This window comes from Rousettus aegyptiacus, unplaced genomic scaffold (assembly GCF_014176215.1).
Source record: "Rousettus aegyptiacus isolate mRouAeg1 unplaced genomic scaffold, mRouAeg1.p scaffold_m13_p_1, whole genome shotgun sequence".
Lineage (NCBI taxonomy): Eukaryota > Metazoa > Chordata > Mammalia > Chiroptera > Pteropodidae > Rousettus > Rousettus aegyptiacus.
Window position 1 is genome coordinate 160529615 of NW_023416284.1, and position 26763 is coordinate 160556377.

The 26763-nt window shown below is 34.0% G+C and overlaps 1 protein-coding gene and 1 pseudogene across 3 annotated transcripts in view; one reads left to right on the forward strand and one right to left on the reverse strand.

Moving 5' to 3' along the window:
• MED23 (mediator complex subunit 23) overlaps nt 1–26763 on the reverse strand; it is a 37524-nt gene that overhangs the window by 4520 nt on the left and 6241 nt on the right. For 2 of the 3 annotated variants that reach the window (XM_016129399.2, XM_016129401.2), the window contains 19 exons: nt 26312–26381; nt 24891–25003; nt 23463–23558; nt 22883–22900; nt 17710–17910; nt 15986–16129; nt 13839–13984; nt 12643–12888; nt 11071–11213; nt 9897–10071; nt 9065–9228; nt 6998–7122; nt 5777–5982; nt 5512–5692; nt 4574–4744; nt 3916–4132; nt 2032–2268; nt 907–1072; nt 269–341 (listed from right to left, as the gene is read on the reverse strand). In XM_016129399.2, coding sequence (XP_015984885.1) covers nt 269–341; nt 907–1072; nt 2032–2268; nt 3916–4132; nt 4574–4744; nt 5512–5692; nt 5777–5982; nt 6998–7122; nt 9065–9228; nt 9897–10071; nt 11071–11213; nt 12643–12888; nt 13839–13984; nt 15986–16129; nt 17710–17910; nt 22883–22900; nt 23463–23558; nt 24891–25003; nt 26312–26381 — 2892 coding nt within the window. The remainder of the gene's footprint in view (nt 1–268; nt 342–906; nt 1073–2031; nt 2269–3915; nt 4133–4573; nt 4745–5511; nt 5693–5776; nt 5983–6997; nt 7123–9064; nt 9229–9896; nt 10072–11070; nt 11214–12642; nt 12889–13838; nt 13985–15985; nt 16130–17709; nt 17911–22882; nt 22901–23462; nt 23559–24890; nt 25004–26311; nt 26382–26763) is intronic. The other variant, XM_016129400.2, reaches the window with a different exon arrangement.
• Nucleotides 15573–15720, forward strand: LOC118605377 (annotated as a pseudogene).

Below are 26763 nucleotides of genomic sequence, written 5' to 3' on the forward strand. Positions count from 1 at the left end.
CAGATTAAATGTGAAAACTAAGGTTGGATGGCTAAGGTAGGCCCAATGGATATAGGAACCCAAAAGTCAGGTAGATTTAATTAGATTTGATGCAGAAGGCAAACAATAAAGTCACTGTAGACTTCTGAAACAATAATAACATGAAAATTTTAAAAATGTGAAACCCTTCATTAACTGCATGACGTCCTTGTACAAGGGCATCTTATTCTTTCAGCTGACAGGGAATAGCTGCATTCCATTACTACATACAAACCACAATTCAACTCACTGGTAGAGCAGTGATGATCAATCCAATTGCATTCATCCATGCTGTAATGTTCTCTCTTGGCACTAAAGGCTGACTATAAGTGAGAAAAAAAACAATAAAAATGTAAAATTACAAAAACATTTTATACGGTTGAAAATGGACCTTATTTTGAGAATGGACCTTATTTTGAGAACATATATAATTTGGAGCCTAACAACTGACCTACTCCAATGAAACTACTGATGTTTATTGAGTAAAAACGTAATATATATACACACACAAAAATAAGGTGGTTTTTTTTTTTTTGGTTGTCTCCTTTAACAAATGGACTGAAAGACTATTTCTGCTTATTTATATTTTTCTTCTCTAAGCATTAACCCCTACTTCACATTTGCCTCTAAGAAAGGAACCTTAAAAGTTAACATTATTCCTAAAGTAAATGCCAAACAACTAATAAAGAAACAAACTGAGGTCTTTTGACCCTATCCAGGGCTCATTCCATCACACCTATATCACAAGAATAAGATCTGGAACCAAAAGGCAGTTGGTATCTAATGTTTATCAGCCTTGGGACAATAAAGTGTCTAAAAGCTCCAAATAAAATATCATTCTCTTTACAAATAAACAATGAATCTTATTGCACCCAACAGGATACATACCTTTTCAGGACAACATTGAGAAGAGCATTCCCAACTTCCTTGCCTGAAACAGCCAAGGCCATGAGCTCCACACAAGTAACATGCAGTGCATGGGCAGCCGGGTTAGGAAACTCATTGAATCTCCAGTCACAGTTTGGGAATGGACCCGGAGATTTGCCAGCCATAGGTGCAGACGATTAAAGCAATAACTATTTGATTATTTTGAGGTGAATGCTCACATTTGTATAATGCTTTATAGTTTTCAAAATATTTCACATGTAAGCATTTCATCTGATGATCAATTTATCTGATTATGAATCCTCAAGAAGTGATTTACCAGAGAGATTAAGAGGCAAATAATTCAAAACAAATACAAATAAGTTTGACGTGACTGAAATGTATTGATAGCAACCATGTGATCGACCATAGGGTATAAATAGTTGATTTTATATAGGTGGGCTCTTATAACTGATATGATCACAATAGATGCAACCAAGGTTTTCCTAGGCTTTACCTATTTCTTTTAATAGTTATAGGACAATTAATAGGAAAATTACTTTATAAGTAATTATTTTACTTCAAGAAACAAATTCCTTTATGTAGGAAAATAAACCATGCCCTTTAATGTAAAATTGCTCTACTTGGTAAATAGTGGCATGGTATACAGACAAATTAAGTATAATGTGCTAATAACACATGAAATCAAAATAAAGAAATAAAAATACCAGTATGGTAGCTTTTTCACTAAAATGGAGAAAGTTTTATTGCTACCTATTAATATTTTTAAAAACATTCAAAGATTTATATAAAGCAGCAAAATTCCGTTTTCCAATAGCAAACAGATGCAACTACTATAACACATAATACATTCGTTTAGAAATAGTATTGTTTTCTCTGAAACAAATCTTATAAAGTTTGTTTTTAAATAGAAATTTTAGTGGAGTAAATTTCTGCCTATCTGGCATGACACTGCTAATTTAAAATTTCAAAATCTTTACAGAAGTAAAAATAAAAATGATCTTTAAAAAATCTGAAATTTTGGAATTTGTAAAAATATTACCTTGAAAAGACAATATAGTCTATGGTCTCGGAAATCAACATACAGTTAGTTCTGAAGACTTTGGAAACTCACAATAAAAAGGATATTATCGACCAGTCTGCCAATCAGTCTGCAATAGTAGGAGTCATCTGGGACCCAAGGATTGTCCTCTCGAGCATTCATAGCGCACTTCAGGTAAGTGTCACTTAGACACCAGCCCTGTGGTCGATTATCCTTGAGCGAGCCAATGATCGCGTGGACAAGTTTACGTTTGAGATATGCGCGTTCTCTCAGGTGCATTTCATAATAGTGCAGAGTATTATACAAATAAGTCACTGGACGATCTGCCAAGAAGAAAATAGGTCACCTAATGTTCATCTAGTTACTGATAACTGTGAAAAACAAATCCTGTTTTCATGATGACCAAAAACCAGCTCAGAGGATTATGAAACTATTTCACATGCTGGGCAATTGCAGACAGTACAAATTTTAATTTTAGGATAAGGTAGAAGGCTTCTACAAATGTACACATCTTGTATTTAAGGATATTCATTATACTCTGAGGTGGCAATATTGTGGAAATTTATCCTGAAAAATAACACATGTGCAGAGACTGTCACCGCAGCCCTGTTTATACTAGCAAAAGACTAGAACAGCCTAAATGGTCAGAAACAGGAGGCTGGTTAAGGAAATTATCACATGTATGCGGTAGATTTTTACATACTGATACAAAATAATCGACCCTAATACATTATAAAGGTAGAATGGTGTGTATATATTAGTGGGAAAAAACACCCAGAATACCTAAGGAAGGATACACAAGAAACTAGTAACAGTGGTTGCCCACAGAGAAAGAAACTGGCTAGCTGGAGGACAGGGATAGGACCAACTACTTTTCACTGCATACTCTTCTGTACCATGTGCAAAAAATGTTTTTAAAGGAATGCTCACTTGAACATAATAGCTAATCTGAAGTGCTAAAACACAATTTGGACTTCTTCATGGGAAGATGACATCTTAGTTCAAGGACTAAAAAGAACTGCCCCCCAGATATATATACTTTGTCCCCAAAGTGGCTGCTCTCGTACTTTCACGTTTCTGTCACTGACTCTACCATTCTCCAGGACCAGGCTTAAAACTTTATAGAGTTGACTTTGATTTCTTTCTTTTAATATTCTCCCCATAACCAGCCAACCAAGTCCTATTCCTTCTTCCCTGACTATCTGTCCCTTCTTTCTCATTTCCAATATCATGATACTTGTTTAGATACTAATCATACACCTGAACCTTTTGATGTAAGTCGTTGAAATGACTTCCTCCTTCCAAGGCATGCTGCCAACTACAACTGGATTTATCTAAAATTAATGCTTTCCATGCCATAACCTTACTCAATAACTTCTGGCTGACTCTTGATTATCTGTAGGTTATAAAATTAAAACTTCTCAGTATGGCATTGAAGGTGATCTACTGTCAGGTACAATATAAGAATGCTCAATTAGCCCAACAAGGTAATTATTTTCAAACCGTCTTATTTTTAATATCTTCATAATTTTCCCAAAGGATTTCTTCTGCCTAATATGTTCTCTTCTCCTTTCTGTTTATACAAACCACATACATCATAGTATAAATATTATCCACCCAAGAAGCCTGCCAAGACCCAATTAGTTCACAGTAACATCGTCTGTTGTGAATGCATATCTTTCTCCTCCTATACTCATTTGGCAATTAATCACACACTGTGTAAAATAAGGCATCTCTTGCCAATCACTTTTTTTCTTTTTGCTACTTAATACATTTGCTATGATTATCTATTCATATTTTTATGTTGTCTATTTTATACTTCACGGTATAACTGCATAGTGCTTACCCTCGAAACATTTTTATTAAAAAATTAAAATAAAATCTTTAGAACCCTTTTACCCATATAGTCATGCCCAGCCTACTTTTGCTCATAGAGCTATTAGATGGAATTAAAACTTGAAAAAACTCACCATGAAATTTATATAAGCCTCCTAGGTGATCTAGTAGAGTCTCCAGTGATTTGGATACTGGAAGCAACTCTAAAAATCTGTGGATTACTATATCAAATACTGGAAGGAATCGAAGACACACATTTCCAAAATAGATGGGCAGATAGGGTGACTGGATCTGCACAGGAGGATCAACCTGCTCTGCCAGGCCCTCAAAATACAGCTTCTCTGGATATTTCTATGGAAATGAGGAAATTGTGAATGTTTAGAGTATCTTTTAAAAAACTGTTATTCTCTTTTTAGAAAAACTAAATAAATTTGCCATTTTTAGAGGAATATGAAACCGTGTTTGCTCTTAATGATGCAATGAAATATAGAGTCCTTTACTTGACAAAAATATCTTATCCCAAAGATACACCAAAAGAGATTCATGTATAAAAGTATTTGTAATAACTCTTCATTTTATATTGTAAGTACCCATGTCTACTAACACTGCAGTTTTACTTTATTCTTAACTTTAGAGATATTCTAGAACCTTGAAGAAGTTTAGAGAGCTAACTTACTTCCATACAGATCAAAGAGAAAACAATAGAACCACAGAGAAAACAGCCAAATCTATTAGCCAAACACTTGAGTATGGCTAAAAAGGATGAACTAAAGCACTGATTTGAATTAGTACCTTGTGATAATTCATGTGCTTGGTGTGCCAGTCGTTCTGCAGCCAGTGCTCTGGCGAATTTTCCTTCACAAAGTCACTTACTCGGTTTCTAAAATCATTTGGTTTGAGTAACAGCAACTGAATTATGAAATAACAAACCTGGGCTTCATTCCCTTCATGACTACGCATGGCCTTTGGAGAACAAAGAAAAATTATATGAAAATGCCCAACCTGTGCAAAAGCAAGTCTCTGCCATTTGACAGTCTAAATCTGAATACAGTAAAATCTTACTATACCTCTATTTTATCCTTTTATTTTATTGATTTATAGATCTACATTTTTCCCCCTAGTAGATTAAAACTATCTTTATATCTACGCTCCACAGCTAAGAGGTTACTGTTAACCAACTAAGCCACGCCAAATATCATCACTACAGCATTATCTGGCCTGGTTCAGTGTTTTTTCTTAAAATTTTACTGAAATAGATATTAAAGTCAGGAGAAAAAAAACATTTTGGGAATACTGGGTAGCTATGAGAAACATTCAGTTATAACTGTGGCTACTAAATTGTACAGAAATGGTTATTAGCACTGTAAAAGAATATAGTGACTTTTTACAACTTCCTGCCTCTAGAGGGAGATTTTGAGAATCAACTCAGGGTCTAACTGCTTGTACTTTTAGAGCATCACAAGTCTAGGACCATGCCTGTCTTACTTACTCTATAACTTCTGTGCATGGAACGTAGTAGACATTCAATACATAGTCATTAAATGAATGAATAAAAAAATTAGGAAACCTCTAGTTCTTTAGGGAAGTGGCAGCAATGCTTGATATAGTATAAATTTATCATCCTTAGAAGTGAAATAGAGTATATCAGCACAAAATCCATCAGTCACACACCCTGCCCCAAAAGAGAAAGAAAAGCTTTGAAACTTATTCTTAAGTAAGCGTATTCTTACCAGGCAGAGAATTAATCTGTCCAGTGTAACAATGTTGTACTTCCATACCATATCATTAAGAATTTCAATGCATTTGTTGAGTTGCTGACCTCCAGCTGATGTAGAGAACTCATATACCAAGAAATCTGCAAATGTTCTCACATGGGCTACTAAAGCCCTGGCTCCAATTCTTTCTAAAACTCTGGAAAGCAGAAAGTGAAAAATACACTGCTGTATGGTAATAATGGTTGGACAAATGGAATACAGATCTAGGTTTTTGGCTTACCTATAGCCAATCTGATTAATATGATCTGTGTCCAAGAGCATTTTCCAGAGAAGACAAAGAAAGAGAGGAGGAGAGCCTTGCATAGAAAAGTGGGTAATTATGTCATTTTCATTGGTCATTGACTTCCACTTCCTATACTCCTCCTCCACGTTTTTTTTCAGATTAAAACGACTTTCCTGAGGTACATTATTTTGTTGGAAGAATGCCTGAAAGGAAGACCAGAAGTTTATTTAAATGGTTGTAGGAAAAAGAGCATTGGCTATATAGAGTCAAGAAACCAGTTCTAGGCTTGACTGTGACACTAATAAACTCTTGGGGACCCTAAGCAAATCAGTAATTAAGGCCTGAATTTTATCTATAGTGGGGAAATATGCAGGTTTGACTAGATTATCATTAAGATTCCTTTCCTAGATGTCCTAAGTAGAAATTCCAAGCAAGCCTGAATTCCTCAGTTTCCTCAATCATGATACTTCTGCTCACTTCTGATAAAAAAAAAAATTACGTGCCCTTTGGTTATATACTTTAGTATCTCTAGAAGGAAAATTTATTATATTAGCCCAATGGTTCTCAGAATATGGTCCCCAAACTAACAATATCAGCATCACCTGGAACCTGAAAAAAATTCAAATTCTTGGGCCCCATCCCAGACCTACTGAATCAGAAGCTCTGCAGCTGGTGCCCAGCCATCCTTATCTAGATAAATCCTCCAGGAGATACTGATAAGTTTGAGAGCTAGTGCTCTAGCTCTATTAGAAGTTATAGAAAACAGATGTCTATTATGTCTAAAATTGTCTTTGAAAGTGGAAGACAGCTGAGGTTTATCTTTCTTCAGATTGTAAAGACTGAACTTATAGGTTTTTTCTGTGTGATTTTTTAATCCACTCGAGAGTAGCACATGTGCATTTTGTGAAGCTCCATTAAACTGTATTTCTCCCATTTCAGTTCTATAAGAGAGAAAGAATTTCTCAGGTAACACACTAATTCTCAGATTTTAAAATGTTAATAAGATGAAATCACAATAATTAAAATTCCAGAAATATATCCAGTCTTAGAACAGGACAAAAAAACTCAAGATTTTGGAATGGTAAAGATATATATATATATATATTTTTAAATAAAACTAATTTTCTATGGTTGTCACCAAAATTAACCCTCTAGAATAACTGTAAATGGGAAGAATGATTTCATATATATTCGATATGTAATTGAAGACTAAATTACCTGTAGTGGGCCTGGAAAACAGCTAAGAGTGTGCGAAGCCCAATTATGAGGAGTAAAACTCATGATGGTCTGAAGTATGTCTTTACACCAAGTTCCCTGAATTGAATCAGAGCCTGTAAAAAAATCTAAACACAACAAAAAGATGTAATCCAGATAAAAATGATTATATTCACAATTCATAAAGAGATCATAAAGTCAGAAACAATCATGTATACTCAGAGAATTTCACTGCAGTGCATTTACTGATTAAATAGTAATATTCAGCTCAGGACCTAAATTTGAATGTATGAAAAACCACACTGGTAAATATAAATACAGTTAAGTGAAAAGACAAAAGACATCTGGAATCTCTTTTTTTTAAGTTACAGAGCACCAATGATACAGTAGTTGTACAGGCCCACCATGATTACTCATTTAGTTCACTCTGACAGTAAGGTATTAACACTCTTTTGAACCCTGGGGATAGAATTAAGGAAATAGGTATCTTTTCTGGTGGTTGGTTCAAATGGCTATAGAGTATAAGTATAACTTCTCAAACCAAAAAGATCTATGTAAAATAAGATAGTTTATACAAATGTATTTGAGGGTGCTACATTCAATAACTATTTCTTTAATAGTAGTTCTTGAAGCGTGGTCCCCGATATCCTTTCAAGGATTTAATGAAGTTAAAGCCATTAAGATAATATTAAGATATCATTGGCCTTTCTACTGTGCTGATATGTGCACTGATGGTGCAAAGGCAATGATGAGTACAACTGATGGCCCTCAGAACAAATCAGTGGCACCAAACTATACTAATAGCCAATGCAATCTTTACCATCATATAGTTGCAGTGAAAAAAAAAAAAAGTGCCAATTTCACTTGATACCCTTAATAAAGTGGTAAAAAAATATCTCAGCCCTTTAGCACACTCATTTTTAATATTGTGTGATAAAATGGAAGTATGCATAAAGCGTTCCAGCTACACACCAAAGTATGAAGGGTATTTTGAGGAAAAGTACTTATCAACTGAGTATTCAGTTAAATTATCTCTCTTTTTTCATGGAATTCCAATTTCACTTGAAAAAACATCATACAGAAAACTAGTTATTCAGACTTGGACATTAAGCAAACATTTTCTTAAAAATTAACAAAGGAAGACTGTCATTTTAAGAAAAACAAATGACTGCATCTTTTACCAATGATAAGATTTGACCTTTCACATGAAAATCGCAAGTTTGGAAATCCTGTATTCACTACCATGAACCTGATAGCTTTCCAAAACCTGAAAACTGCTAATGAAATTTGTAGTGATAGCAACAAATGTAATTTTAAGATACTGTATAATGAAATGCACCAACATTCACAAGATCTACGTAACTCAGTAAACCAATGTTTTCCAAAAAACCAATTCATAAAGTTATAAAATAAACATGGACAAAAAAAATCTATTAAAGGTACACAATAGATCTATGGATTATAATGTAACAAAGTCCAAAATGTTCACTGATAGGCTTCTGCATTCCAGATTGCAAATAAAGTTTAAGACCCCTGTTCACTTTCCTGTGACATTGAAGAATATTCACGACTAGCTGAAAAAGCTATTAAAATACTCCTCCTCTTTCCAACTTCATTCTTTACTTCTACTAAAACAACATATTGCAATAGATGAAATGTAGGAGCAAATATGAGACACCAGCAATTTCCTTTACATCAGACACTGAAGAGATTTAAAAAATTAAATGACGGCATTTCTTCTGACTAAAGTTTTGTTTTAGAGAATAGAGGGTCTATTTAAGTAAAATATCAAGAGATATAATCCATGTAAACAGAAAATTTTAGTAATTTCAATTATTTAAGAGTGTAAAGTGGTCCTGAGACCAAAAAACTCAAGAACCACTACTGGAAAATGATGTAAGATGGCTGAAAACTGATGCTCAATCTAGTTAAAATGACAGTACGCAAAAGAACCCACATTACTGACTGAAATGGTGAAGATAATTGTTTTTTTCTTGAATGAATGAAAAGTATCTTTTTAGTATGTTATCCCCTTAATAATCAGTTGGTGGTAGTAGGCAGTCACTGTACCTGTTACGTGAGTTGCTCTAGCTAAGGTCAATATCAAGGCTCGGTTCAGCTCTTCAGATTCTGCAGACAGCACCGTTTTGGGATCGCTAAGGAAGCGTGTAAACTGTGGCTGTACCTCTGAGCTACCTAATGCTGTTATAAGTCTGAGTGCAGTGCTCTCAACACTGAAAAGTGAGAGAAAAGGAAACATGAAAAAGTTAACTCACATATAAAATTTCATAATTATATAGAATTAAATCTAATTCTAGGTTAATTATAATGGAAAAACATGCAAACTATAAATTTCCCTTCTTTGTTTAGAAATAAAAAATTCCTCTTTTGTGTGAGATGAGCTTTGCTTAATTTGTTTTAAAAACCTGAGGTGCCAAATTTTATGGCATAAACCACCTGACAATTTTGCACATTTGAAAAAGATAGCTTGCAGCCTATAGGACTAAAAAAATTCACCTGAATACGTAGCATTTCAAAAATTACATTATTTTTATGGGGAATATATCTTCATCTAGAGCAAAATCAAAATAACATGATATTTTAACCATAATATGAAATATATTTAAATCCCGTATTCTAAAGAGTTCAGTTAGAACATAATGTCAAAGGCCTTGGAAGTACTTATATTCTGTCCAAAGATTTCAAGGCAAGGACTCCATTTTCTTAGTAAATTTATGTTTAAAAAGCTGAACTCTACTTATTCTATACGGTAAATGAAATACTTCAGAAGCAGGAGTTCTATGACAAATGAATAAAAGTATTAAAAGTAAAGGATTACGTTCCCTGTCTCCAACAAAGTTTCAAACAAATATTAATGAAAGACGTTCTCCAATGAACTCACCAGAGATGGAGCTGGTTCTGGTTTGTTTGTGCAACTGCTGCCAAAGTATGAAGATGACTCAAGAGCTGAACTCTGTAATGAGGCTGAATGTGGTGCATCCGGTAGCTGAACATCTCAAGAAGTGTGTGTAAGATCCCCCAGGCATGAGACTTAAAAACAGTTGGTAAAAGCTGACCTTGAGGAACAAGATAGTTTAAGACACCAATTACTACAAGCTGTGCATTAAAAGATATCTGAAGAGAAATCACACTAAGTAAAATCTGTGAAGATTTGATTGTGAACACACATAAACACACAGACATACATAGATACAGTTTTCAAAATTTCTTCATAACTTCTACTTTAATTGTAATAATCCAGATCATAATTATAATATCAAGTTTGCTTTATTTTTTCACCTGGAATTTGACAACTGATACTCAAGTTCATCTGGAAAAACAAAATAAGAGACAAGATATGAAAAAAAAAATTCTAACCTTCCTCACTTGATATCTTTTAAATTATTTTTATAAAGTTATTATTCTTAATCATTTGAAGCATGACGATCACTTTTTAACACAAAAATTGTATCACATCTGCTCTTATTTCCTCCTTCCTCCCTAGAATGTTTTATTCAACTCTCAATTGTCTGATAAGAGTAATTATAGTTAAAATTATACTGTAGTTGCAAAAACTTAGAATTACCATGAATCAGAAAAACGCTTCTATATTAGAAAGTACTTATTATTTAGAACTACCTAATAACTAAGACAGTATAAGCTGTCTGCTGCGATGCAGGAAAACTCCTTCCATATTGCCAGACAGTACTCATTGCTACCCCAGGAGCAAACCAGCAAAAGAGGCAAATGAGACTATGATTCTTGCATGAGGACAGTGACCATGTCTGTTCTGCTGACTGTAGCCCAAGCACAATAGCTTTTTCTTACCATGACTTTATTTGAATAGGTCACTCCCCTGATTCTTATACTTCCTATCCCTTTTTTTTTTTTACTTTATTTTTCTCTATAAGACTCATCACCACCCGACATTCCAATTTCATATATTTACTTTTTTGTCTCTCCTTAGCAAGTAATCTATATGACAGCAGTGACTTCTGTATACTGCTTTATCCCCAGTTGACTACCTGTTGAATGAATGCCTTAATGGTTAAAAACACAAGAAAGTCCTGGCTTACTGATAAATCCTTTGATGCCCAAAGACTCTATTTCCATGTAAACCAACAAACGACTGTAAGTTTCCACTAGGGCTGGAGCCAAGGCAACACTGGACTTTGCATGAGCAAGTTTTATCACTCTGGTAGCAATGCTGTGTATAAGGCTGAAGAGAAACAAAAGGAAAGAAAATAAAAATCCATTATTTTTGACATTAATACAAGGATTACTCTATAGGAAATTTGGTATACATCTGAATTTAAATACGTGAAATGAATTGGCTCCATTTTAATCATTCAAGTTGTGCAGGACACTTGGTAGCGATGCACTGTACAATCTCATCAGGATCTCTCTACTCACAGAAAAGCAGAACTTCGCCACAACTCATAAGAACATACTTGAATGGTTTTGGTCTGCTTTTCTTTTTTTAAATATATAACCATTTCAGAAATTTAGCTTTTGTTACAGAAGTACTTAATAAATCACTGCTAAAACCCAAATGTTAGGTTCTAATCAGGGCTCCCTCAATTCTGTCACATGTGCTGCTAAAGCACATGTATAATTCTATCATGCATTTACCATCTGAAAAAGAGCCTGGCTTCTGTAGGACTGGAGCCCCACCGGGAAGCCCACAGATGAATTTTTTTTGATCTACAGAGTGTGTGAAGTTTGACCCAATACTTAAGAGCTCAAAGACCAGAAATGAAATCTGAATTTAGAAGAGCTAGCCATACTAGTCTGCATTCTCGTATCACAGAAATTAGCTAAAGCAGCAGCACGAGCTGAGCCCTGCATGCTCCAGCCGCTTCAGCCACCTCCAGCCATGTGATTCCATGTACACTAATATCTGGCTCTCCTTCCCTCATACTAGGTGTTACTTATTCACCTATCAGCTTGGTTCTTAGGGGCACTGGAGGTTCTAGAATCGCACCCAACAGAACCTTTCTGTCTTTTATAAACTACAACGTCAAATCAGAGTTCTCTCATTTGTAATCAATACAGTTAAGCATTACAATTTTTATATCCCTGGACTCAACAATTCAACCTCCAGCAAATATTTAATGAGAATGTCATTATGGATAGGTGTGAAGATAGCCATAAACGTAGTCTTCATTATCATCTTTAAAAGCTAAGACATTGTAAATAATCTTAATTCCAACAATGTGGAACTAGCTAAATAATCATATATAGACACAAAAAAGACTTCTTTGTAGCAATTAAAACAGATGTTTCTGAAGAACATTAGACCTAAAAGGCGTTTAATAGATTATTATGGGGGGAAATGATTATAAAACAGTAGTGTAGTAAGAGCCCATTTTGTTAAAAAAATCCATAAATTCATGTATTAATACATAGAATAAAAGACTCAGAATATATACAAAAGTATTTTACAATGCTTTTTTCTTATGGAGAGATTAGAGCAATTACTTTCTGTGGGCTTATTTGTATATTCCAGAAATCCTATAATAAATAATCTCATTGTAATAAAAAATCTTAATTATTCTTACAAAATGTACCTGACCATAAAACACACACACACACAATCATGAAAACAAGTCTATACACTTGATACAGAACCAAATAAACAGACATACCTCATTTTGGCATGAACTGTCAGTGAATCCAGGAGGTTCATGGGTAAGGGAGTAATAGATCCAGAAGCCAAACAGCTGGTCCCAGGAAGAGGTACCCTCATAATTCCATTTCCGTAAATAGTTTCTACCAGAGCTCCCATGGGTAATGTAAAGCACTCTGAATTTGTAGAGTATGCGTTACATAGCAGGGCAATCTTATAGTCATTCATCTGTAAACTTTTATTTCTAAGACTCTGCTGTAGGAACCTAAAATTTCAAATCCCATTAAACATAAAAAAAGAGATAATTTCCAGAAACTTGCATTTTTTTAAAAGTTTAATTTCATGCAACTACTTATTAATATTATTTTTATTTCTACAGGTTTTACAAATGTAGAATGGAAACACACATAAAAGTTTAAGTAGCAATTCAGAAAGAATTTAAGTAGCTATAAGTTAATAATTAATGGATATTTGTAAGTATGTACTACATATACAGCACCAAGATTCAGAAATGAAGACATAACTCAAAAATTCACAAACTAGGTTTCTATTTATTTTTATCTTCTTATGCACAACCATATACCTTCATTATAGACCTCACAATGAGAAAATGGTTAGGGTATGTCTCTTAAATTCAAGCTAAACGAAATGTGAAGTATGACTTATAGTCTCCTATGAAGAGATCTGGCAGTCTTTTTCAGAAGTTCTGGGTGGAAAGTTCAGCTAGTCCTAACACCCTTGACTGAAGCACAGTCCTGTCTAAAAAGGGCATCATCTTTGAGTGATCACAGCTTAGGGAATGACATAAGGCACTATATGCCAGACACATCAACTCAATCAATCCTGGCAGCCCAGGGAGCGACAGACAAGTCAGTCGAGATCATGCTCAAATCCCAAGTACTTAAGACATTTTGAAACACTTTCATATACTTTTAAAAATTAAGAACTTTAATGTAAAACATATAAAAGGAAAGATTAAACCTGAAAATTAAAATATGCAAATTTCATCTACATATATATAAAGAGGATTAGTTAATCTTTAATTGTCTTCTGGTGCAGTTATTGGTCAGTTTCTCTTGATATGATATACACATTAAATAGTCACCCTTACTTCCGGTGCATTTCCATTCTTCACACAAATACTGAGAACAGCGTTAGTCTATAATCCATTATTTATAAAATAAAAAAATTAACTGTCAAGCTACAAATACTTACTCATGGTGAAGCTTTAGAGAATGAGGTATTGGAATCTGTAGCTTGGAGTTGTCATTTTGGGCTTTTCTATTAAGATGAATCCAAATGCAAGTCATTGCAAAGGCATGAGTTGACTGAGGTTTGTTAATATCAGGAACTGGGATATACTGGAAAATAATATCAGAAAGAGAATAATTAACTGATGATATATATTTTTAATAATCTCTTTTTGATATAGCTCTTTTGAAAATACCCTGTATCAATTTAGAGCCACTCGTTCTTTGGCTATTCAATAACACAAATTAGAAGATCTAACAAGTATAAAAGGTTGAAACAATTTCAAAATTGTTTTGACTTACCAAGAAATTAAAAGACATTCACAAGTACTTACTCAAGGTTTCCCTACTGCCACAGAGCTTTCAAAATCATTTTTAAATTTTTATTTTTAAAAATTAAACACATCACTACGAAATCTTACTGAATGTAATAAATATACTGAAAACAGAGAATTTCTAAGTCACATATATGCTTTTCAGGAGCATAAAAATTAAGAATTTGTTTTAAATTGGCCCGCATTAACAAAAGAGATGAGGAGGAAAGAACAAGAATATTTCTTGGTGATGGGTATATGGGAGTTCATTTTTCTATTCATTCCACTTTTTTTGTGCATTTAAAAATTTCCATAAACATCTAGGGAAATGCAAATCAAAACCACAAAGAAGTATCATCTCGTATCTGTTAAAATGGCTATTATCAGAAAGACAAAAAATAAGTGTTAGAGAGAATGTGGAGAAAAGGAAACCCTCACGCATTGTTGGTAGAATTATAAATTGGTACAGACACTATGGAAAACTGTATGAAGATTCCTCAAAGAATTAAGGAATAGAACTACCATATATATGATCTAAGTATTTATCTGAATACAAAAATGCTAGTTGAAAAGATATATGCACCCTATATCCACTGCAGCATTATTTACAACAGCCAAGAAAGGGAAACAACCTATATGTCCATCAATGGATAAATAAATAAAGAAGATACACACACATAATGAAATACTATTAGTCAGCCATAAAAAAGAATAAAATCTTGCCATTTGTGAAAACATGAATTAATCTTGATAGTATAAATGTTAAATAAAATAAGTCATAAGGAAAAGACAAATACCATATAATTTTACTCATATGTAATCTTAAAAAAAAGCGAACAAAGCCCCCCCAAAACCAAATAAAATAAAACAAACTCATAGTTACAGAGAACAAATTGGTGGTTACCAGAGAGGGAGGTGGGTCAAAGGGTAGATAAAAGGAGTGAAGGAGTTCAACTGTATGATAATGGATGGAAACTAGAGGTGATCACATTATAGTGTATACAAATGTCGAATTATAATGTTGTACACTGGGTACTTATATAATTTTTTTAAAAAAGAAATGATGGCCTGATTCAAAATTGTTTTTTTCAAAAAAATGGCAATCAGCAATATATGCCATATTTTACTCAAATATCTTATATAATAAAACACTGTGGGCGGGGAGAGGACATGCTCAATTGGCAAACAAGCAAAAAAGATATTAACAGACACTAATGTTATTTGGTCATTCAATGATATGCTTTTTAAAATTGTAAAACTACTTCCAATGTAGAAAAAGAGCTTGTGATACTAAATGTTCAATTGTGATTTAAGATAAACTTCATAAATGATCTAGTTCAATTTTTTCATTATATATATGAGTAAACTAATGTCAAGAGAGACCTGACTACAGCCATGCCACCCTGAACATGCCAGATCCCGTGCCGGATCCCGTCTGATCTCGGAAGCTAAGCAGGGTTGGAAGCTACGTAGGGTCGGGCCTGGTTAGTACTTAGATGGGAGACCACCTAGGAAACCCAGGTGCTGTAGGTGTAAAAAATAAAAAAAATAAGAGATTGTAAGCTGACAAGTTCCTTGCAATCTGTGAGGTGAACCAAAGGTTGCCTTGTCTAAAAAAAAAAAAAAAAAAAAGAGAGATCTAACATTCATGCCACAATCATAGTTAGTCACAGAATTGGAAAAAGAACTCAGGTTTCCAGCTTCCAAATCCAGTGTTCTTTCCACAAAATCACACTAAAATCCTAATATATTAGGCATAATCCACTCATCACATTGTTAACTATTTAGTAAAACTTACTTCTTTTTCTGGGTACAGAAGGTCGAAGAGTTTCATGACAGGGAGAAAATCAGCTAGTGCATTTTTCTGAATACTTCCGGAAATGAATTGCAGGAGAACCCACATTAGATGATCTCTGCCTTTAATCAGTCCTCGCCCTGCTAACTGTAAAAGACATTTAGTACACATCTACATAGCTAGTTAAAGAGATGGATGTAGTAAGTTTAAACAAAAAAAACAAAAAGAAGAAAACTCAGAAAGTTAGCATCGAACTTTGGCATTTAGTAATTACTTGGTCTCAGCTCAAGAAACATCAACTGAAGCCTTTTAAATTATCTGAATATTTAAATTATCTTAATATTATATATTGACCCCTAAAACAACTACGCAAACATTAAATGTTTTAGAATTTAATTAAATAAGATTATGTGTGCATGAGAATCAAGTTTAATATGGAATAATTACTAAAAATATCTCATCAAAACATGAAGAATATTTTATTATACCATTTTTTTAAAAATTTAAATCCTCAAGGATTAGTTATTGAAAACCACTTCAGATTTCTTATAGATTGTAACAGAAATCAATGGTGATGATGGGGTAGGAGGGGATTTGGGGGTAAGGAATGGTTGAAATGGTTGAAAGGACTTTTAACAACTCTTATAAAAAACTTTCCCCAAATAATCCACACTGTAGAGATGTTACAGATATAACACTTATTTTGTTATCGTTCAACGCGTCTAAAAAAACCTTATGACTAAAATCAACTCTTCCCACAAGCTTATTCTTCCACGGTACTCCATTTTGCATTCATTGTGCTACCTTTCTATTCACTGCCAAAGCAGAAACCAGTGTGTGATCTTAGACTCCTGTTACACTCTGTGGTACTTATCATCACTAAGTTCTAGTCACCTCTCAGTGTACCTGGTCTCTACAACTTCTCCTCTCTGTTCTGGTTCAGGCCTTCAGCATCTCTCACCCAGGATGCTGCAATAGCTAGCTCTCTTACCAATTTCCCTGCCTCTGATTTTGGCCCCATCTATATCTACAACACCATCTTCCTACATGTGGTCATTAGCTCAATTTTTTCAACTCATACATGACGATATCATTCCCCTTCTCATTTGCTTCCCAAAGAAAATCTAACCTCTTTAGAACAGACACATGCCCATATAAAGTTCTCCATCTCTGGTCTTGACTTCCTGCCTTCCTCATCTCACCAATACTTTCCCCTTTCATTTTTCTTTCCAGTTTCCACACACTTCTATCTCTTTCCAAACAATGATCTTATAGCTATCAAAACACCTTCCTATATTTTTCCTTTTGGTAAATTTCTATTTGTCCTTTAAGTGCCAGCTTCAAGGTTGCTTTGATAAAACCATTCCTATGTCTTTAATTAGGACTATTCTTCCTCATTCCTACTACAGGGAAACGTGCTTTCATTACATAAACTATTAAATTATAATCAAATTGTTTATTTCTATATCTTTCCACTAGTAAAGAGCTTCTTGAGGGTATCATAGTGCCTTTTCATCTTGTTTTCCCTGGTCCTTACACTGTAAATATGTAGAATGAATGACAAATCCAGTTTTTATAATGATAGAAAGTGAAAAGTTAAGGAACTGTAAAAGTACTGAACAAAACGGAACTTCTGCCACTGCTGAAATCACTAGGCAGTGTCCATACCAGTCTAAAACATAATAAACAAAAGTTGAAGTGGCCCTAACAAAAGATTTAGTACTTACCTTCTGATGAAGAGAAAGAACCATATGTGGAAAACTTGCAAACTGGAAAAGGACAAAGAAAATGAGCTGACTTGAGAGATGCTGCCACAGGAGTTGGCTTGTTCCTCCATCGTCAAACTTCTCCTCGGTCTCGGATCGCTCCATGGCATAGACTACCAGATCCACCAACTGGTCCTCCAGTACAGGGCAGCGCTGCTTGTGCTGTAGGGCAGAGATTAAATACAGTATTCCAAAAGCCTCCTGGTTAGTTTCACAAGTTACCAGTTAATGGGCATTATTTGTAACAACAGGCTGAGAAGCATGAAATGAAGTTGAACTTAGAAAGTTAAGGTTAGAGTTAGTCTATTAAAGCTGCATCATGTTACATTATCATAGAGGAGGAGTTCATGAAAATTTTTTTTTCAGGCCTCACACATCCCATTAACTTTTGACTTTCACTGAAGACATTGTTTCACTTTGACAAAGAGCACTTGCACAGTAGAAAATTGTTATTTATCCTTTAGAAAAAGATAATTTAAAAGGCCTATGAAACAAGAATAGCAGTATTAATTTTGCAATCTAACTCAAAATATGAAAACCCTAGGTTTCCAGGAATTAAATATTTACAGGAGAGCAAAGAATGGAGTGTGTGAATCTATTTGTTTTAAAGTAACCACTACGAGTTTATTCTAACTTTATATACAGAGGTATATCTAAAGAGCTGTCAGATTACTCAATATCTATTTTTCAATGTGTAGTATTGATTCTGATACTGAAATGAAAACTTCCTCTACAAAAAAAAAGCGATCTCAAAGTTAATCTCTGCTCTTCTCTCTTAGAAGCCAAACATAATGCAGCTTTAATTTTAAATTAGACGCTTTAAAAATCTAAAACAAGAAAAAGAACTGAGTTTAAACACTAACAATGAAAATGCAACTTCCCTTTCTAGAGGCAAAAAGATTTATGCTTTTTAAAGTGATTTTAAAAAATATACTTTTATTAAGATATATATGAAGCCACATTTTAAACCATTTTCATATTTCCTTTATAAGTTCGATGGCTTAGTAGCCAGGCACTTAGACGCCTTTCTAGTGAATTCGATTACTAATATGGATGCTTTCCTTCTAAACTTTAGATGTGATTATTAGTCTTTTGCCATGAAAAAGGGATATGATTTCTTAAAATTTAGGGTAAATATGCAAAATGGGGACGAATTTGGAAAAAAAAACAAAACATAATGAATAGCATCCCCTCTTTTGCATGCTCTTTGCCAGCTCCAAACTTGTAAAGCTCCAAGATAGCTGCACTTCCTCAAGGCATGCAAATAAACAAACATCTATCCAAACAGTAAGCATTAATGGTTGTTTCATATTTTTTCCAAAAACACAATGCCATGATCACAGTCCAACCACATTACAGGTTTACGAATAGCAATATTAACACCACCAGTTGAGACTACAGTACTTTTCCTCCAAATTTAATTATCATTATGAAGCAGAGCAAAGTGCAACAGACAACACTACAAACTATTTCTTATATCAGCATGCAAAACTACTGTGTACAGGGCTTGAAATTCACTAGTTCTGCCAACCACCAACAACCTAAGAAATGTGTCAGACAACACAAATTTAGAGTGAGGTCATTCAAAGTATACAAGAGTCAGAAAAATTTGTGAAAAGAAGTAAAGCCAGGATTTCCAGTAGGAATTTTTCATTAGTGATGGGAAATTGCTTTTATTTTGGAAACTAACCAATTTGTCATCTATTCCTCCATCCATGATAATCTTTCATCAATCTGCCTCAGGAAAAAGAGCAAACTAAATAAAATTGGTTTTTAGCATCTGAGTCATTTTGGAGTTACCCTTTGTAATATTAGCTATTTTTTTTTTAACTAGACATTTACCTACATATTTTTAGGAGTGCAGTGATGGTCATACAGTTAATGATTTAAGGAGGAAAACCAAAACATTAAGAACTTGATAAAGAAGGAAATTTGGATAAAGAAGGAAATTTGGACAAAGAAAGAAATTTACAGTTAAAGCTGATGATTTTTCAATACACACCATGACTCATGATTACATCCAAATTTTCTCTTTAGAATTAAATCAGTCAGGAATCTCTACGGTACCTAATGCCCTGGTGTCTCATGGAGGCATAACATCAGGATTAACTGTATGTCCCAGGTGTTTGGGTTAAAGCCAAGGACATTTCTCAAACCAAGTTTAGGGAACCACGCTTCTTTATTTATATGCCAATTTTAAAAACATCAAAAAAAGTAAATGATCTGTGCTACTAGTTTAGAATCTAAGTTTTGCTTTAGTTTTCAATTACTGAAAGTATATTAAAATTAAGACTCTCTACCACATAGATTGTTTTACAAATTGGAACAAATGAAAATTTGCAAAGCAGTTAAATGATTTGTGAATAAAGGTTAATTATTCAACACTAGGCTATGATAATTCTGTAATCCAAAGGATACTACATCTTTGGCTACTCATAACTTGCTTTCTGAAAGCTTTTATAAATTTAAGTCTTCGAGATATAAGCATATAAGTTAAATTAGTTTACATCACATATGATGTAAACTCTCTTTTAATAATAGTAATCTAAAGTTAACATTTTAACAATTCGATTTCTGTATAATATTTCAAATTATATTGGAAAGCTATTTAAAATTTTCAGCTTTAGTAAAAGCATAAAATCAGGCACAAGGCATTAAGAAAAATATTAACATTAACCTCCACCCACACCCCTGATTCTTTCCCACCATGATTTCAGACGGCAAATGATAATGATTTTTTTCAGGCTTAGAGACCATATTCTACACTAAATGGCCCCTGACACTTTTCATATAATAGTTCAGGTACTGCTTTTATGGTGAAATTTTAACATACTGTACTTAGATGGGCTTTTAAAACATTATTTCAGTGCTAGAAATCAATTTTAAAGCAATATTCTGGGCAAGTTGGGAAAAAGTATCCCTTTGTATGTCATTTATCATATTCTTTGCCAGTCAGAACTGGAGTGCTATGCCAGTGGTGCCTTTCAAAAGTAAACTGAGTGATTAGTACTTCACTGTCTCTGAGTAACCAGAGTTCATATACCACCACATAAGAGGTTGAGGAGTGTATCTGTTTTGTAATGTTATTACTCACAAACTCTGGTGTAAACACACAAAACAAGATTCCTCCACTTCACCCCACTGGTCACAGAACTGGGCTATTTATGACCTTCTGAATGCGACCGATTTCAAGATAAAATATAGCCCAATTCCTACTGGAAAATGCAATATGGACAGCTCTTAAAAGGTTTCAAGCTTTAAGTAAATTACTGCATTGCTAGAGAAAAGACAAGAAAGTATAGTGCAGGATATAGTTCTGTAATGATAAAAGATGTGATAACTTTATTTTTAATCATATTCTTCTTATACTGTGTGTTCTCATTTTCTACTCCATTTTCCAGGTGGTAAAAATAATATATCAAGTCAAGTCAGCATATATCTTCCATCTATACAATCCACTCACTACAGAGTTTTCTACCGAAACAATTACTGATGAATTGTGAATTTTTGACAATGTTTACACTACAGTGGGACCAATACTAATAATGTTCTGTCAGCATTTCCATTATAAACTTTATTTTTTATGGATTTATGTCTTAGTCATAAACTTTTTTTAGGTTGAAACTTGTTATTAAAATGATCGGATCGGAGATACTCTTCTCTGAATTGTTTTGTCAATTTCTAGTTTGAGAAGAGCTGCCCCCCAAAAGGAAAGAAATAACGATAGTTAAGGATACCCGGGGGAAGATATTCGCAGCTCAAATGACCAAGGATACATTTATCCACCAAACTGTAAAAAAACTGAGTCAAGTATGACTTAAAGTTCACTGCAAAATTAGTTTTAAGACACAGCATGAAGCATTCTTTCAAAGTTAACTGAATACTTACCTCTAGCTCAAGTGAAAGTTGATCAGAATTAATGACTTGGTATTTAAGATGTTAAATTGACAGATTATTTGAGGTAACTTTCAGATACTGTAGTGTGAAGCAGCTACAGTTTCACATGTACGAAGGCATGTCCAAACAAGGAAAGTTGGTAAATTTTCAGAAGAAAAAACTTAAAATAATAAAAGAGATACTGCTACTAGGGTGAGGTTTGGCATGCAAAGTTTCAACACTGAGCAAGTTTTATGGCCAAGCTATATGTCCTTAAAAATAGGGCTTTATAAATGGAAGCACTGGCACAACCTTCACTATAGTATTGCAAACAGTAACGCTATTTTATATAACCTAGATAAGAACGTCTTTTTAAAATCAAAAAGCTGGTCTATTTTAATATGCTGGGCTCAAAAATTTTTAACAAAAATAATTGGAACCATTATTTTGCTTAAAATCTCAAAGGTGAAAAGTCCTGGAACAGGCTTGGGACTATATAAGAGTTTGGTTTATAAAGTTTGGCCATAGTGCTTTTCTCCTGCCATAGGTGAGTTTCAACTGAGAGGAGCTCACTCTAGAAGGAGAACACTTCTGGCAAAGACGGACAAAGAAGGGTGTTTGTCAAGCAGGTGTGGGGTCACCTAAGAGTGTGACATTTCTTAGTCAATCCCCATGTTTCCAAAAAAACCTTCCCTGTATAAGGTTGACCACTCCAACTTTTAAAAGTAACATACCTCTAATAAAGTGCTTTTTTCTCTTCTGTTTTGTTTTTAATTTTTTCTTTTTTAAGGCAAAGAAACATAAGTATTTTTATTGGTGTTGTTATTTATTTATGTTTTAAAAGTCTGGAAAGATAAAGGCCACCATAAATCTTTCCATCTCTAAAAATTCCACCAGGCTAGCTTTGGTCCTAAAGTATGAAAAACAGTAAAATGGAGTGGGAAGGAAAAACAACCTATCAAAAAGTGACAGGCTTTATTGTGTGCCAGGTGTTGTTTCTTTGTTTAAAAAAAAAAAAAAAAAAGAATATAGGGGGAAAAAAAAAACAAAAAACAAACACCAAAAACCAAAACCAAAAACAATCCACCAAAAACAACTCTCATATCCCAAGAAGAAATTTGTTTCAGTGGCCTTGGTCTCAGCATGGTCCTGCCAATTTCAAGCCCCGACCATACATGTATTCTCTAAATGGAATCAGTGGCTACAAAGCGGCCAGCGTATCGTTAGTCACAATACAACAGTAAGGTTGTGAACATACCTGAGCAATGTTCAAGGTCTAGAGCATTGGAGGATGGGCAGGACAAGACAGGACAGAACAAAAATAAAGGAAGAAAAAAAGAAAAGACAAAACAGTGACTATGAGGCCAGCCTCAAGGAACCCAGAGTCAGCACAAACCCTCCCACATGTTAAACCACCAAAAACAAACATACAAAAAAAAGAAAAAAAAAAAGAAAAAAAAAAAAGAAAAAAAAGCAATGAGGCCACGCTGAAGATACCAAGGGTTATAAAAAAAGGACACCCAAACAACAAAAAAAAAGTCAAAAATTATGGTTAAGTCATGTGTAGGTTTCTCTGGCAAAAGGTATACTTGAAACTGGCCTTATAGAAAAAAAAGCAATGCAAAATAAACCAATTTTTAAAATATATCTTTTCTATTTTAAACATTCTTAAAGCAATATATGATAGGAATAATACTTATTTAATAAACCATATATTTAAAAAAATCACCAAATAGTTTTTTAACTGTTTTGCTTAATTAGCTACAGCAAAGAAAAGAGAAAAGAGAATAGTGCAGATTCTATGCAGAATTTACTAGGTTTCCAGCATAGTACAGTACCTGCTTATTTAAACCTAGCATATTGCAGACCATATCCCTGGAATAAGGCTGCTCCAATACATATCTCAACAAAGCAGTCTGTGGTTCAAACAGATCCTTTAAAGAAAATAAAAAAAAAATATTGCTTCAAGATCAAAGTAAATGTTAATTCAAATAATTTAAATTGGGATAAAAAAATCCTCTACAGGTGCTTGTTACCTTCACACAGTAAGCAGTATCTAGTGGAAGAAAAATCATAGCATTTTAGTGCTTGCAGTTAATCTGTTCCCACCCCCCCCCCCACTTGATAAGTGATAACTGAGACGAAGGGACTTGTCCAAAGAGGAAAAACTTAGAAATGACTTCAGCTAGGCACATGAAAGTCTTACACATCATGTAAGGGAAGAATTTTCTGCTCAGAAATCTAATCGAAAAGGAAGGGAGGCAGCTTTCCAACTACTCTCATACAAGTGTGAACAAACACGACTTCTGAATCTGAAGAGGACAAGTGATTTCACAGCACAGGGGTTAAGAGTACAGATTCTGCAATGGCATTGTCTGAGCTCAAAGTCTGACTCAACCACTTCCCAAATGTGTGAGTTTAGTCAAGCTATTACCTACTCTGTGTCTCAGTTTCATCACCTGTATAATGGAGATAATAAGATGACAATTAAGAATAAGGGTTTTACAAAGTAAAGTTTTTAGAACAGTGTCTGGCTCATGGTAAGTGCATAATAAATTGATGTGTTTTCATTATTGTTGCTATAAAGATGACTGTGAATTCCATTTAGTTTACCACTTTTTCGCATTCCAAAGTTCTGCTGACTAGTATGCCAACAGCCCATACTGTCACCTTACTTTCACTATTTACCATTCTCTCTTCTGAGCAAGTTTCCTAATCACTCTGTATATCATTTTGACATGAAACATTTATCTAGGCCTCCCAATACCTTGTTCTGTCATCACTCCATGTCTAAGATAATATAATGATCTATCAAATTTCATTATAGCTTTCTATCTCATGTTTCATTTTATTGATATTTGTGGATTTTTTCCCTTTGAGAATTTTCTACTCTAATTTTGTCCTGTTCCCCACCCCAACCTTTTTTTCAAATCTAACAAACAGGAAGCCCACTCTTCAAATTTCAAGGATACTGCAAATTCATTTTTGGTCCTCCCTTTGTAAAAGAATGAAAACAAGGAATCAATTTAAAAAGTAAGTTTTCTAACTCCAAGTGTTTTTCCAGAGATGAACCACTGGAGCATAAACACCTGCAATATCACAAACCCCAGAGTATACCTGGATACTGGAATTACATGTTAAACCATACACTATCTTTCACTAAATATTTACTTCTAGAGTCTATGATGAGACAATTTAGCATCATACATCATATAATCCAGGATGAGGCTGTTAGACCAAAAGTTCCATCCTATTTAGCAACATACCTTATCATATGGCAAAAGGCCTTTCAAAGGAAAACGAAGAGTTGCAGGATCCAATTTCCATGAATTACAAATGGCACCCGAATTATTTACAACTGGCAGAAGGCTGCAACGGCCTGTATGTATTACAAAAAATATTTTTTAAGTAAATATGAACACAGCAATGTCTGGTCCCTCGTTCACTGTATAAATATATAACGAATATTTATCCTGAATCAGGCTCTGGTTTAAAAAATGTTTTAATTAGAGAGAAGTTGGAGAATTTTCTTAGGTTATTTTTATCCCAGATAGTTGGAGGCCAATTTGTACAGACCTTCTCTACTTCTAAGAATGTTACATTTTCCAAGTATCAAAGACAGAGGTCAGTAAACTATAATCCATGGGACAAATCAGTTTGCCACCTATTTTTATAGTTTTATTGGATCTGCTGCTTTTAAACTGCAGTGGCAGAATAGAAGCTGCAACAGACTGTATAGCTCACAAAAACTATTTATTATATTATCATTTATAGTAAAAGTTTGCAGACCTCTCTAGTCTAGGGTCAACATGGTTGACTTTAAGCATGATGTTCCTAGAGGCCTTAGATGTAGCCTGTGACTATCAGCTAATATATCCAACTGCCTGATGAACACTACCATTTGGATGTTTCATGGGTACATTGAGCTCAACATTTCTTAAATTAACTCATCATTATCCTTGTCAAACCTGTAGCACTTCCATAATTCATCAAATGATACCAATTTTCACTCAGTGACAAAAGCTAGAAGTCTGAAAATTATGTCTAGTGTCTGTTTAATTTATTTTTGCATTTTAGTGTCTAGAATAGCACCTGACTCATAGGAAGTACTCAAAATTTGGTTACTGACTAAATAATGGTCTAAATTCCCAGACAGTTCTGGTCGCCATGAGTTCTAGAAATAATTTAGAAGTATATATGGGCACTGAAAAAATTGCCAAGCCATGTGTTTATTTTTAAAATAGAATTCTGAGAATCTAACAAAACTTGAAAAATGGAAAACAAAATAAATTAGTGAGCAAAGGTGTGACTTCAAATGGGCTGAGTGAGCCTGATAGTCTCAGGTATTGTAACTGCAGGGGGAAAGGTCTGTTGAGATTTCCAGTTGCTTAGGGATTCCATGATGCTTTACTAGCTCTATTCAAAGTTTCCTCTAATAATCAGGAAATACGTTTCCTACGATGGTTCTTTCTGAAGCTTAGACCCAGTTCAGGCAGTTGCTTTTCCCTCCCTACACTCAGGACACGAAGTACCTAAAAACAAGTAAAAAGCTATTATTAAGTTCCTAGAGAGTTACTAAAATGATAAGCCACCAAGACATGTATAAGAAACCATCCGTTAACTTTATTTATAGTCAGATCATTTAGAAATCACATACTATTTAGTATATTTTCAATTATAATCCTACCACAGATGGAGTTTATCCTTGCTGTAGGCCTGAAGGTATCCACAAAGTCTGATACCAGGTTTCCAAGTAACTAAAAACAAAACAAACAAGTAAAATCAAGATTACTCTGAATATACGGATCATTTACATAAAATGAGATGATATATAAATATTTAGTAAAATGCCTCAAGCATTAAAATTACTCAAAGGTTAAGCTCTCTTTTGCTTCCTTCCAAGCAATTAGTTATCATCTCATCTGTCCCTGAAATAAGCCAAGTCACAACACCATGCCCTTAGCTATTTGGTGAAGCTACATAGATTTTATCACATGGTATATAAACTGTCTCAAAAGGACAGCAGAGAAATGAAAGAAATACACTATAAGGACAAATATAACATATATATATAACCGAAGGATAAAAGTGACCATTTTTAAAAATAAGCACACAAAAAATAAGATTAGTAGAAATACT